The following is a 15,483-nucleotide window of genomic DNA, read 5'->3' as shown; positions in this document are numbered from 1 at the left end:
TGCGGGTGGCGCAAGACCGGTCATTGTGGCACTCTTTGGGGGAGGCCTATGTCCAGCAGTGGACGTCCTCTGGCTGATATGAGGATGATGATGATGAAGTGTCATCTGCATGTCATAATTAATGTCAAACCATGAAAATATAATGTTAATAATGACACATCACTTTTCTCTATCCAAGTCTCTGTAAAGTTAGCTTAGGACTCTAGTTACTTGTTTGCCAAGCATAAAAAAGCCGATAAATCGATATCTTACCGAGGGATGCTATCAGGGTGACATACAAATATTTGCGGCCGGCGCCGCTCACATTCGAAGGTCCGGTGAAAGCTTTAATCGTTCAGGTGTATTCCGCTTTCGAATTGAATTTTTATTGGCGACCGGTTCCGACGCGTGTATTCGGGTGTCGTTGACCGGCGCTCCTGCCTGTGACGTCACCAGGGGACGAGGCAGGGCTTGCTAATCAGCCATAATGTTATTAATAAGCGGGGGACGCGCCCTCCATAAAGTCAGTTTATGGGCCATCGCGGGCATGCAACACGCAAAGCCTGCGTTGGTCATCGTGTCCTCCAAACATGACACTAACAGCACAGGATTAGTATTTCATGCAGAATGGCTGCATCATCCCAGCCTGAACGGAATTACTACCCGCGGCGGCAAATTGACTGTAGATTGACAGAATCTGAGTTCTATAAGCAACGCGATGATGGAAAGTCCAAAATGCCGGTGTACTTATTGTGCCAAGTATGTGCGTTTTCAATTCGTCTCCCAAGAATATCACACTAACAGCATAGATGTTAATATTTCATGCAGAATGGCTGCATTATCCCGCCCTAAACCCAATCTTACCCCGCGGCGGTGAATTGACTGAAGATTGACAGAATCTGAGTTCGATTACCAACGCGATGACCAAGACTGGGAAGGAGGCCCATTTTAAAAACAAAACCATAATTAAGGACCGATTTATGAGTCGAAAATGTTCGTTCACAGTCTACGGACCTCATTTCTGAAGTCTCTGTTGATTGGAACAAGATTATATTTTTTCAAAATGACGGGCGTTTTTCGAGTTGGATGACGGAAAGTTCTAAAAGCCGGTGTATTGTGCCAAGTATGGGAGCTTTTCAATTTTATTGAATAGAGTCAAATCAAGGTATATTTGCATTGAATATGCATTTATTCAATGACAAAGTGTGGCGTCATTTCTGTCAAATTTCTATGGAAATACGATGTTTATAATGAGTATAGTGACACTCTCTCACTTGTTAAAGTCGGTGTACGGTTAACATAGACAGACTCTAACCACTTTTTCATGTGCCTCGTTGCCATGGTATGCCAAAATATAGGTACAACCGGCTGCCCTAAGGAACACTGTGCCCGCAGGCTAATAATGAATGTCGTTATCTACCGTATCTACTTGATAAAATAAACGTAATTTTTAAACATTGCGCGATTGTAAAGACGCACTATCATTGTCTTGCAATCACGTAAACAAGTATGTAGGAACATCATATCCAACGTATCCACTTTGTAATTTTTCTAAGGCCCCAGATTCCTTCCCTGGTCATTGGACGCCTTGGTCACTTCTTATTTCGTGCGCGGATCCCTTTGCTTTACTTAATTATTGAAAGTCAATGTAACGATTGCCAGATTATCATTACCTACTCATAATTCTGAAACTGTTAACTTTTCAAGATTTTCGCAAGGGTATCCTATAGATAGGTTAGGTTAGGTTTGTTTTGTGGCAATCCTGAAAAGTTACGCGTTTTTGAGGAAACCCAAATTATGACTAACGAAAATGCGGACAAACAATACATTGACTTAAAATTTTATGGGAAACAATAGAGACTTTCGTGCGGTATTGATATCTATTTCAGTTTATATTCTTCCTAAATATTCATAGGTATATACTGATTCTGTAATTTCTTCCTGTTGCATTCCCTCATGAACTATCATTGGCTACACGATTTGCTATTACTTCCAGACAGTTCACATTTCATTAAAAGTTGTCAGCCAAAGAACATGTACCATGAACAAGTGAACATGTATATCTATAACATGAAGTTAATTGTTGGGGTCCCAGTGCCCTGAAATTTTTCGGAGCGATATCAAAGAGGCTGGTGGATGTGACTGGGGACCGTAGGGCTGGCAGCTTCCTCGCACAGCGCATAAGCATTGCAATTCAGCGTGGTAATGCTGCCAGCGTCTACGGGACCTTGCCGAGGGGTGATTTTTTATTGTAGTTTAGGTTTAGGGATGTTTTATTTTTATTAATTTAGAATAGTTAGATACTTTTAGTTTATAAGTTTTTATACAATATTTATATTTATTTGTTTAATGGTTCATTATTAAAGTAAATTGTTGAGTAATTTGAGGGAAACTCCAGGCAAATGGCTGGACATCAAAATTTTCGCCTCCCAGATCCATTATTAACCGACTTGAAATTTGAAATATTTTGAACAAATACTTTGTGTTTTTGTTATGTTACCCGATTTCTAAATGGCTGAACCTATGTGGTATTCATTATGGGTTGTAATTTCACAGTTAGTCAATTGACATACGATCAGAATCTGATGTCGAAGTCGAAATCGAACTCGAGAAATCGAGAAGAGAACTCTTAACCTAACTCTTACAGGACCTAGTGTTTTGTAGCAAGCCCATAGTGATTTGGTTATAAAGTGATGGTAACTTGTGCATTTGCTCTCGTAAAGCACTATTTGGTGAAATCATTATGAAATATTAATTGCATTTTCATTTATTTTGTGTAGTGGATTCGGTTCCCTTTTTGTTAAAGGAATTTTTGTATCATCATTCACTTGGCGTCGGCGCAGCATGTCTTTTTCTTCCATACCTCTAGGTATTTTTTGTATATAGGAATGGATCCAATGACACGAATCCTGATGTGTTTGAATGTCTTGCGTTGAATTTCGACGATTTGTTCAACATCTGTTGTCAATGCTGCCACACCACAAATTACAAACCATTTTCTAACCACATTGTATTCCTGTCCTACTTTTGTGTCCTATTTAATAATGTTAATTACATCAACGAACGATTACTCCAATGTATCCGAAATAAAAACATATAAACTTTAAGCTTGCAGTGACACTATTTCTATTTCGAGTTCAGGGCCAATTTGAATCTTGTCAGACTTTACATAACTTTATATTATATTTATTTCTCTTGCTATTCAATCTGAACCGAAATATCCAAGTAGGTAAATAAGAATAAATATAATATATGAACTATACTATCGTCATGCATACATGGCCTGACTTTATCTCACCGGGAGCGTTATCGCGCGACCCGCGACCCGGAGTTGCGATACCACATCGACCTTCGCGGCTCCGGCACTGACCATAATTAAGTCGTATTTCTTTGTAATAAGGCTTAGATCGGGAAGATTCGTTATTTGGTTCCTCTCAACTCCTATCAATATTGACTAACTATTGGTCAGTTTTATATTTGTAATGAAACTTAAAATGGGAACGTCTGTAAAATGCTAGTATTTGCCGCCTGTTGTCTACCACAGTCAAATTTATATGCTTAATTTTGTGTAAAGTTTCTTATGTTATTTGTGAGCGAGAAAGAATATATGTACGATGTCAATTCCAGTGGCTTTTGCGTGACGGGATAACGATAGCACTATCGCTGCATTGACCACATTTAACACATAGGTACGTTCGGACGTGTGGCAAGTCATGCGCAAAATGTGTCACTGAAAAGAAAAGATTGTTATGCATCTTTCGTATGCTGTGAAGTACTTCACTTTTTTAGTTTACCAGTTCAGTAGCTCAACAGATCCATCTATATCAAATGTACTGGTTTCATTTCTCTCATTCGCAGATATATTGAGTTGAATGAATAATTCGATAGATAATTTCATTCAATATGAATCGCTCAAATAATTAAATTTATGAATCGAAGGTTTAACATGGCGTCCTTGTCACTCTCTAAGCGAATGAGCAAGTAAATGAAAAGATTTTTAAACTGAACTGCTGAAAGGTTTTTAAAGAACTAAATGAATCCAAGCTGAACTAGTGAATGAAAGAGTGACATCATTGACATCAAGTGAAGTACTTCATTTGAATCTTTCATTCGCGAACTACTCATGTCTTGTGGCAATAATTTATCAATGACACAAATACTTCATTTTTACGGCAGTCCTTCATACTCTGCCCGTATTATGCAGTTTATTACCAACTGTAAAATGTAATAGGTAGCACCCATACGCAGTCAATGGCAATAGGTAGGTACAATATAGATAATGTATAGTTTGGCCCAGGCCAGTCTCATTTCAAACATAGACAGAGAGAATCAGACTGTTTTTGTCTTACTAGTACTATAGCACCCAAAAGAAAAGGATGAGTATCATTTTCCTGGTTCTTACTAACTAACAAGTGGTGTTTGCCATACTATACATATTTCCTAGTTTTATTTGTAAGAGGTTAATTTCAGCTGTCGAATTACCTACTAAATAGATGTCACTGTAAGATTTTTTTTTCCGGGAAGCATAACTTCTGGGCCAGTTCAAGCGTAGGAAGGGTGAGAAAATCACTTGTCTTGTTTTTTTGTTTCTTATTAAAAAACATGGAATATAGAGGAAACCGGTTATTGTTGCAAAATATTAAGTTTGATAATTTCCTTGATCTTAATATTATCCTGACGTTACAGAAAATACATAGATTATGTTAATAAATTGTATACTAATGCGTAGGAAATTATTAAAAACCACAGACTACAAACTTATTTTAGTTTTAACACGAATCATTTTCCTAATTTGAATGTTTCCAAGACAGTAAACGGTTGCGAGCCTGCGCAAGCGACGGGCTTCAGGCCCCGCCCCTCCGCCCCGCGCGCACTTGCCTGCAAAAGACATCAACGGAGATGCGCGTAACCTTCAATATAGCACTGCCTAGCTATGCATATATGCGAGTATTGCTGAGTTGATATTTTATGTAGGATAGTTTGATACTAGTATTTGATTGGTTTAACATTATTTCTGAGCTTGTAGGGTGACTGCTATTGTTATTGGCCACTACATAGTAATTGGCCATTCTTAAAAATTCAGAAAGAAACAAGCCAATTGAAACCTGAGTGGCCAATTACTATGTAGTGGCCAATAAAAAAACTATAGCCATAAATACACGGTGTTGTTATAAAATTTCGTTAACTTCGAGTATGGCTAAGTACATTTTAAGGAAACTAAATACTCTAAATAGCATACATAGTTGATTTTCGTAATTTTTTTCTTAAAAAATAATTAAATGCTGCATATAGCGTTGTTGAAACACGGGCATTACGTTTAACTCAACCAAACAATTGAACTATTACATAGGTATCAATATAATTTTTGAACATAATCGACCGAGATTAGACTTGCATTTAGCAGCAAATGTTTGAGTCGTAATTAAACACTAATCAATATAGACAGGTCCTAAGGCAAGTACGAATATACACGTACGCAAGGGCCCTATCAGATAAAATATATATGATTGATTATCTCCAACATTAATGAGAATAATTAGAAAATTAACTTAATTTAAGGTCAGGAATGCACCCTTGAATTTGTACATAATATGTCAAAACTAGAGATGCACCGGATATTCGGTTACTATCCGGTATCCGGCCTATCCGGCCATTAATTTACTATCCGGCCGGATACCGGATAGCTACCTATTATCCGGCCGGATACCGGATAGTAACATTGCTTGATTTTGGAGTAAACAAATTGGATTTAAGAAACATACACGGTCATAGTCGTACTTGTTTATTATTTTTAAACAATTTAAACATTCCACTGACTTGCACGCGCACTCATTTCGAACCTAGAAATGTGTCCGCGCGAACGTTCACTAGGAAACAGGTCAAACCTGCAGAATGCGCACCTGAAAAACCGAAATGTAGGTATAATTCCGCTGGCCGGATATTCGGCCTGACCATCGGTATCCGGCCAAACAACTATCCGTTGCATCTCTAGTCAAAACCGCTTCGGATTCTGCCCCAACCCAACACACCTAACATAACCAGTTTGATTTTGGAATTTGTTGCGCAAGAGGTAAACAATAAAATAAATTTTGGTTAAAATTAGTAGGTGATTTTTTTTCTGTGTTAAAACAAATAAATTGATTCATAGCTCTTGAAAGATTGTTTTAAATAAACACTGACCACTGTTTATTTAAAACCAGGTATTACAGTATAATATTTTTGAGTCTTCACTATATACTAGTTATTAATTCGATTTGTTTCGATTATTAATAGTTCAAACCAAAAAATACTGAGTCAAGTTTTTCATTACGCGAAATTATTTTCGTAGTCTTGCTTTTTGTCCCCAAAAATGTGACGGAGTGGAGTTTTTTGTATAAGATAATAATACCTATTTAGTTTTTAATTTTCCTCATGTAAAATATAATCTACATCTAGAAAGACATGCATTAGCACTCGACTCTCTTTGTTTATTTGATAGAAGTCACAAATACAAGCGTGACAGAGTGGTCAACAAGACAACAACACATTTTTTACCCATTTTTCAACACTTTCAATGTTTACTACTTACTCCAATCTTGTAGTTTTAAAATTATTTTTCGGGTTTTTTTTAATCTTATAGTTTTAGTATTCATCGATTGCCATAACTTTAGACAGCCACGCATGTCGGTTTGTATGCACAGCTGAAGATACAGTGGGCCTACCGCGAACCACGTTCGACGTGTTGCCTCTCTATCGCACTTGTAAATTTGTCCGTGAGTGTGACAGGGAGGCAGCACTTCGAACGTGTTTCGCGGTAGACCCTCAGTGACGATTGCGATATAACCATTGTTGTTTAAACATACGTGGCTACACGGCGCCCTAAAAACGTAATCCATACTTAATATTATAAATGCGAAAGTGTGTCTGTCTGTCTGTCATTCTGTCTGTCTGTTACATTCCAGGCCAAAAGTATGGAAACAAACTCATATGACAATAAAAAACTGTAATTTTCACATAAATAATGTATTTATTAAAAAGAAATATAATATTCAACAATGATAATAGAACATTTTAAAAGTAAATTACTTATAAATTTCTTCAATAGAACTGTAAATTCAACCTTTCGAGCTTTCGTAGAAAGACAATTAAGAAGGTTGATTTGTATTTTCTTTCAAATTTATATTTTTTTCGCATATATTAGGATGTTTTAATACTTTGGGTGCTGTTTTAATCCTATAAAACTGCCTTAAGTAATTTTTGCGTTACCATACACAATAATAATAATGGAAATATTAAAAAATAAGAAAAATAACTTTGTTTCCATACTTTTGACCTGGGGTGTACCTCTCCATGCTTAAACCGCTGAACGGATTTACAGGCCTATTCGGATTTCGAGATAATCACAAGATCTTGAGACGTTTTAGAGATCAACTAGATCTACATTATAGATATCTACATAGAGATATCGACTAGATGTGACTTGGATATCTAAGTCATAACTTGTCGAAATCGTTCAAGAGGACCTCCAGAATCGCGGAAACGTCAAATTTGACATATCTATCTTACAAATATCTTTAAATTATCCGTATCGTAACTTGTTGAAGTCTAGTAGAAATCTAATTCATTTTCCGAATCGAGCCGTTAGTTTAAATTTGGCATAGAGATAGTTTGAGTCCCGGGGAAGGACAAAGTATACTTTTTATGTCGGAAGTCATCCCTAAAGAGGGTGAAATTGAGAGACTTAATGAATTGCCTGATAATTGATGTAGCTTAAGCTTATGCTCAAAACAAAATATATTATTATGATTGCTATTACACTTTATCCAGGCGCTATACTTACTCTAGCTGCTGTTACTGATTCCACGCAGACGAAGTCGCGGGCAAAAGCTAGTCTTCATTAAAACTAACAATCGATAAGAAAACACACAACTTTCTAAATAGGTATACCTATACTGAGAGTCAGCATTTTATAATTGGGTCTATACTCTAGAAGCGGTCGGCAACCAGCGGCCCGCGGGCCGCATGCGGCCCGCGAACCTCTCACTTGCGGCCCGCGAGCCTCCCTGGCTATTTTGTATGTAATATTGGCAAATGACAATGTCTGATAAAGTCATAACTATTAACAAAATGCGGCCCGCGTCGACTTCGTTAACTGCTATGTGGCGCTTGGCTGCTAAAAGGTTGCCGACCGCTGGTCTAGACCCAATTATGAAAATTCCCGAACGTCTCTCTAGACTCCAGATGAAAGTTTCTAGCGTTTTGTATGTGTGTAGTCTTTTCGATCGAGCATGTTTGCAAGTTCCATAATTGCTAGCCGGTATTTTGAGTAATGATCGTGAAAAGGAACGTAGTTCATATAAATGGGTGTATAAACATGTTTTTTTGTTTATCTGTCCCATCAGCATCAGATAATATAGAGTCAGACCAAGCTAACTCTGCAGCGATATTAACAGTACAGGCTTCACTGAGCAAGGGTCATTTAAAACATAGAAGGGTCATTCATAGAAGTTTATGGTTTCTTTTTAGCGTGGAAAATGTATGGAGTGGTTTTTATAATAAAGAAAAAAAGACTATAATCGTTTGCTTCTTGTTTTATGTATTTAATATAATGTTATGTAAAAATAACCGTTTTTATTTTGATCGTATGTAAAATTACGATGTCATTATCGGTTTATTTTTAGGGTTCCGTACCTCAAAAGGAAAAAACGGAACCCTCTCGTGCTTCTGTGTCTGTCTGTCCGTCTGTCACAGCCTATTTTCTCGGAAACTACTGGACCAATTAAGTTGAAATTTGGTACACATATGTAAATTAGTGACTCAAGGAGGGACATGTAGCGTAAATAAATGAATTTTAAACATGGAGGCCACTTTTGGGGGTAGATGAGAAATGAAAAAATAAAGTTTTCCAAATTATATCGTGTCATACCAAATGGTATGTCAAATGAAAGAGCTTATTTTGAGAATTTCAAATATATATTTTTTTATAATTTTAAAATAAATGGGTAAGAAGTTATTTAAGAAAATAGCCAAAAAATTACCATCCCCCCCCCCCTTTATCTCCGAAACTACAGGGTCAAACATTTTGAAAAAAAAATACACAAAATAGTTCTTTACCTATAGATGGCAGGAAAACCTATTAGAAATGTGCAGTCAAGCGTGAGTCGGACTTAATGTACGGAACCCTTGGAACGCGAATCCGACTCGCACTTGGCCGGTTTTTTATTTTACGGCCAGTAGCATGTATTCAATAACTCCACAAGGAGGTCGTATAATTATACTGTTTAATATAGCTGGTCAAGCAGATCTTGTCAGTAAAAAAAGGCGCGAAATTCAAATTTTCTATGGGATGATGTCCCTTCGCGCCTACATTTTTCAAATTTGCCGCCTTTTTCTACTGACAAGATCTGCTTGACCAGCTATAGTTTTAAGCGCAGAAAACAAAAACTGTTATTGTCTGTGGTTTTATGGCACGTAGTAAGGCTTGTTACAGAAAAAAATTAATGACCCAGATGCCATATTGCAGCAAAAATAGCAGAATTATCAATATTATCATGGCTTTATAGGTGTGTTTCCACCAGAGATTTACGAGGATGCGTAGCGACGGATGTTAGTTAAGAACGAATAGAAAATTGCTGACAAGAGCCGCTACGCATCCTCGCACATCTCTAGTGGAAACGCAGCCTTGGGCTGTATTTTAAGCTACTTGATAGAGTTTTATGATGGATCGTTAGATTGTAAAATCAGTATATGAGTGAATTGCAAAAAAATTGTACGTAATTAAGCGCAATTAAGAAGCTGTGATTAGTCTTAGTTGATTCATTTGTGTTACGAAAATTAACTATTTAAATTCTATTTATTTACTTAATTCGTACACATATAAGCCTACAGCATACGCTAAAACACTCATGCATCCAACTTAAATAGAAATGGCTTAACTGTCGTAACACAATGGAATCAATTAACTTTAGACTAATTACAGGTGCTTAGCTATATGGGGCTGTCCATAAATTACGTCATCGAATATTGACGATTTTTGACCCCCCCCCCCCCGTAATATCATCCAAAAATCATGCTTCGAATGACCCCGTTTCCTCCTACGTCATGCTACCATCATCCGATGTCCAGACCACCCCCCCTAATTTGACATGACGTAATTTATGAATAGCCCCTAAGTATGTACAATTTTTTTGCAATTCACCCATACCTACTTCTCCTGAGTGGATTACAGTTTCTAATATCACCCGCTAACAAGCCAGTATACTAACTCTGCGCTGGCGCAGCGCAGGTTGCCAACCGCCGACGTCTATAACCGTCGCATCCTTGAACTATCGGCGGACGCGTTATCGCGACTGTCGCTCCCGGTTGTAGCATGGTCGCATTTTTATCGTGTCACCATGCCTGTCACGTTCTAACAAGTAAGTGTGAAAGTGACAGGCATAGTGACAGGCGATAAAAATCGTACCATGCTACCGCCGCAGACCGACGATTAAAAGTCCTGCGATATATATGTTATGTAAGTACCTTTTTATAACAAGAAAGAAGAAAAACAACAAAAAATAATTTAATGGACGAGTGAATGACTGATTTTAACCAAGGTATTATATACTTAATCACTAATAGATAAGATATCATATTAATAAGATATCGATAGATATTGATATTGGTTTTCGTTTTAAAAAAATTATACTAGTTTTTAATATTAATTTGTTTTATGAATACAAAAATTTGTTCCTGAGTCGTGGGTGTTTTCAATATATATATGTATTTCAGTATTTGTATATTATATATATATATATCGTACCCCTATATGTAAAAATGTTAATGAAATATGTATTCTTACTTATAGTGATTGTTATCTGTATGAAAATGATCCTCAATATATGTATATTACGATTGTATGATTCACCAAGAAGGATTTTTGGCTGAGGGGTGTCATGTTCTGGCGGTTTCGCGGCCACAATTGTGTATTTCTTAATTTTAAGATATATTATATAATTATATTAAACATTTTAAATAATACGTATAGTATTGTATTAAATAATATGTTTGGTCGTGTTAAGGTTTATATATGGGTCAATAGTTGCCTGAAAATAAAGATTTTTCACTCTTTTTATTCATTAATTAACGGTATATTTTCTCAATACGAGTACCTATCGTAAAATGGGGTGAGTAGGGTTCGCGGGGAGAGTTTGGTTATGAATGGGGAGTGTAGGATTGAAAGGGGGTGAGATGGATTTTTAAGGCTACTGCTACAAAAATAATGTATTCCAATTTAAAATGGAGCTATAGTAATACTCATAACAAAAAAAATCGATCCACTAATCTACCAAAATCACCTTTGTATGAAAACCCAACTCACCCCAAATACGAGCTACTACGGGGTGAGGTGGGTTTTCCTGTTTATCGTCAAACTTATGAAATGGCCCAAAATAAAATAAAATAAAATAAAAACTAAAATACAAACGTCCGGAACACTTATTATATACACCATTCAGTTTGTATATGTAAAAATAAAATGTTACCATCGAGGTTTGAATGTCAGTTTTGCGCCTACTCTACCCAGTTTACGGTACCTATATTTTATGAATTTATGATGTACATAGAGTTAGACCAAAAAAGTCTGCAGTGCAAGTGTTATTTTAAACGTCAAACTTCTATGTAACTATGACGTAGGTATAAAAATAACACTTGCACTGCGTGGGCTATCAAAATCGCTGCAAATTTTTTTTGGTCTAACTCTACGTACCTAAGTATGTTTATAAATATCCTGTATTCTATGTACCTACTTACAAAACTAGTGGTTTAAGAGTGTTTGAGTTAGAATTATGAAATTCGTTGTTTTTTTAAAGATTCAATGCCAAAGTCAAGCGTCTGAGCGATTCATTCATTTTATTTTTCAAACGGTCGTTTTGCACACAAATACATGTGTATGGTGTAGTGTGCTACTTTATGTATGGGTGTAGACATGTGTAGATCATAGATGACCTGCCTTTAGATGGAGCAAGGTGTCGTCAATGACATATTGCCATCGAGCCTCCTATAATATAGTTGTATGAAAGCACAATCATTTATCCCATCTTAGTTCAACCATTCATAAGCTCCCTCCAGACTATCCGCGTGAATTGCGGCTTCGCCCGGGATTCACGCGCATAGTCTGGAGGGGGCTTTATAGATAGGTATTTACCTCACGAACTTAGGTTTCAAGGGGGTTACACATATGTGAGTAGGTATTTTGACAGCTCAATACAAAGCTTACGCCAGCTCCTATAAATCAACCTGTACGTTGTCTACTCGCGCGATTGGTAGTACCTACCCATCAATAGTAGTTTCCTGAATTTTGAATCCTGAATGAAGCAACGGATTCTACAATTCTAAAGTAGAATCCTGAGCGTAATGAGGGATTCAAGTGTTAACGCCCAAGACGAAATAATTTTGATACCGTGTGACACATAAATACTGCTTTTCACATCAACTATGAGGAAATTGTTATGTTCCAAAATATGTGTAATGTGTAATATAAAAATCGTGTCCTAGAACAGAAAAGTACCACTTTGATCCCTCCTAGCAGGGAAGAAAAGTGCCACTTTGATCCCTCCTAGCGGGGAAGAAAAAGCCCTTTTTCGAATAGGTGATGTGAAAAATAATTTTTAGGCTTAGTACGGTTCTGCATTACTTTAGTTTATTATAATTTTTATTGGCTAAGGAAAGAGATGCAGTAGGACATTTTTCCCGTCCCCAAAATGGTGGTAGAAAAGGCGTCTCATAATTGTGGGATCGCGAGTATCACGACATGATACTGTGAGGTGCCGCAGCGGACGCAAAAGAAGCCACTCGTACATTGAATACTTACCTGCAGGCGGCGTGGCTCACTCCGCGATTTCGTCGCTTTCAACACAAGTACATCCGTTCCACACCAATTTTGGTGGCTAGCCATAAGCCGCGCGTGGCGCTGTCGCCACCTAGCGGCCATATTTGTCCTGATCGTAACAGACGCGTTTTGTTAGAGAGTGAGTCTTCTGTACCTAGTCCTATTATTTATTCTGTGCTACAGGCCAATTTGTATGTCTACTAACTTCAAACCGATATTTGAATTATATCAGTTAGCTGTAATTGGCGTGTTCATTTCGCTCAGACTTGTTCAAATAGTGCGATCAAAACGCCTAAGAAAGAGATATATAGATAAGATTCCAATATCATCCTATAATCGATTTGATATGAGTGCACGGTCGAATTGGGCTGTTAATCAGGTTAATCTGTTAAGTAAGCACCGGAAGACTAACTCTTGGTGTACATCAGTTGCCATCAAATACATCGGAGCGACCAAGATGCTCACAAACATCTGAACACGCTTCTATTGTCAAGGCGTCAGAGTGCGTGTTCAGATATATTTGAGCACCTCGGCCGCTCCGATCTGATGGCGAGATGCGGACTCTATGGGAGGTAGTCTAGACTACGGTGTGGATAGACAACGAAACCGGCTCCGTCGCATTAACATTTTATAATAACCGACTAATATAAAAATAGTGTTATGTTCACATTAATTCCAGCCAGCGAGTCGACGCGACGCGACACTCTTTAAACAAAAAACGTCCTAAGTGTTCATATTTTTAGTTACTTTTGAGGCTTATTTTCCCGTGTACAGCTTCGTAGCTTTTTCGGTTTGCGTTTTACTGTAATAGTAATAGTTCTTGAGTCCTTTGCACCTGCTGCGTTGGTCAAGCGATAAGCAACTATATCTTGAAGGATTAAAGTCTATTTTAGTGGGAGGAATGTACAGTGTTCGTTTAGCGAGGTGTATTCTGTAATGGAAACGCTATTCTTTATTATTTTGTATAAATTCCTTAAGTGCAACTCCAGAGACTCGCCGTTATCGTATCAGCTGAAACATATCGATAGCTGATCATTGAAGAAGCAAGAAAAACGGGACACGACATAGATTTAAATCTAAAATAAAAAGTCCTCATCAGCTTTGACGACGGGGCAACCCTACCGCAGCTCTAGCCGAACTTTACCATTGTTTTAGTATAGGTATATTTAGGTGTATAAACTTTATGTAATTTGCTGTTTGAAATAAAGATTTGTTTTTTTTTTCAGGAGTCTACGACCGCTACCCTCATATCATACAACGGTTCCTTGAGATCTTGACAAGTTGTATGGATATTACCCGTTCATTTACCCAACTAAGGTTTTACTTGGCGTCCTAAAGGCCAGGCCACACTGGCTGCGTAAGCCGCACACGCACACGTTACGCAAGCGGTGTGTCGTCTCTCATAAGAAACTGTATATTACAACGCGCACGTGCACGTATACGCACACGCACCCGGTGTACACAGGCCTTAACTTTTAACTCCCTTGAGGTGCGTAGACATCGGTTACACGCTAATTCTGGCGTCAGTTCAGTCCATCAGTCTGGTCAGACTGACGGGAGAATTATCGTGTAACACGCGGACTGATGGACTGATGGTCTGGACTGATGAAAATTTAAATTTTTAGATAATATTCTTCAGTCCATTAAGAACGACAGAAAACTGATAGGAGACTGATCGTGTAACCTGTTCGTTGCATTCTCGCGTCAGTCTCCATATTAGACAAGACTAAATGACTGTGTTGCGTTCTGTGTCCAAACGGCGACTGTGTCGTAAACTCGTAATTTTATCAGTCTGTTGTCAGTCTGGACTGATCGTCTAACCGTGTCCATTTTCCATCATTCTGGCATCAGTCAAAACTCGAATGGACTGATGGACTGAACTGACGCCAGAATTAGCGTGTAACCGATGTCGTAGAGTCTGCGAGGGCTTTGTTACTGGGTGTATGGTTTTTCGTAATAAATTGGAACTGCACAATGTTATCAACTGCCTAGTCTTACTTCTTAATTTCTACGGCAAGTATATCTGCGGCTGTGGGACGAAACAGTTTACTTAGCCAAGATGCCAATCGTTCGCTCCGTGGCGAACCACACGGGTTCTAAGTGCGTTGCCGGCCTTTAAGATGGCAGTACTGTAAAGTCTTTTACAGTCTTTTTTACAGTCTTAACAGTCTTTTTTATCAGTGACTCACTCACTCTATTTGGAACGGGGTGCGGGTCGGCATTCCTAAAGAGGCAGCCATCAAGAATAGTCAATATAAAGGTCAAGATGAAGATGTCAAGATAAAAAGAATAGGTATACAGAAGATCATACTGAATTAAGTGTCTGAATGCCTTCGACATCCTCCCTGGTAGGCCGTATCTCTTTACAGTACCGTAAAACGGGGTGAGTAGGTTTCGCGGGGAGAGGTGGGTTATGAATGGGGAGAGAAGGTTTGAGAGGGGGGTGAGAAGGGATTTTAAGGCTACTGCTCCAAAAAATTTTAGGCTTCCAAAAGGCTTTAGTAATACGCATAATAAAAAAAAATTGATCCAACAATCTTCCAAAATCACCTTTTTATGAAAACCCCTCTCATCCCAAATACGAGGCACTACGGGGTGAGGTGGGTTTTCCTCTTTATCGTCAAAGTTATGAAATGGAACTACCCAAAATAATATAA

General features: G+C 37.9%; 1 protein-coding gene across 1 annotated transcript in view; it reads right to left on the bottom strand.

The window, feature by feature from the left end:
- Nucleotides 1–264: 264 nt before the first annotated feature.
- Nucleotides 265–15,483, bottom strand: part of LOC134793100 (ubiquitin-conjugating enzyme E2 S) — a 176,569-nt gene continuing 161,350 nt past the window's right edge. Inside the window, exon 5 of the mRNA XM_063764624.1 lies at nt 265–297. Coding sequence (XP_063620694.1) covers nt 265–297 — 33 coding nt within the window. The remainder of the gene's footprint in view (nt 298–15,483) is intronic.

This window comes from Cydia splendana, chromosome 8, assembly GCF_910591565.1.
Source record: "Cydia splendana chromosome 8, ilCydSple1.2, whole genome shotgun sequence".
Taxonomy (NCBI): Eukaryota; Metazoa; Arthropoda; class Insecta; order Lepidoptera; family Tortricidae; genus Cydia; species Cydia splendana.
The sequence above is the reverse complement of the archived record's forward strand: the minus strand, read 5'-3'. Positions and strand labels throughout refer to the sequence as shown.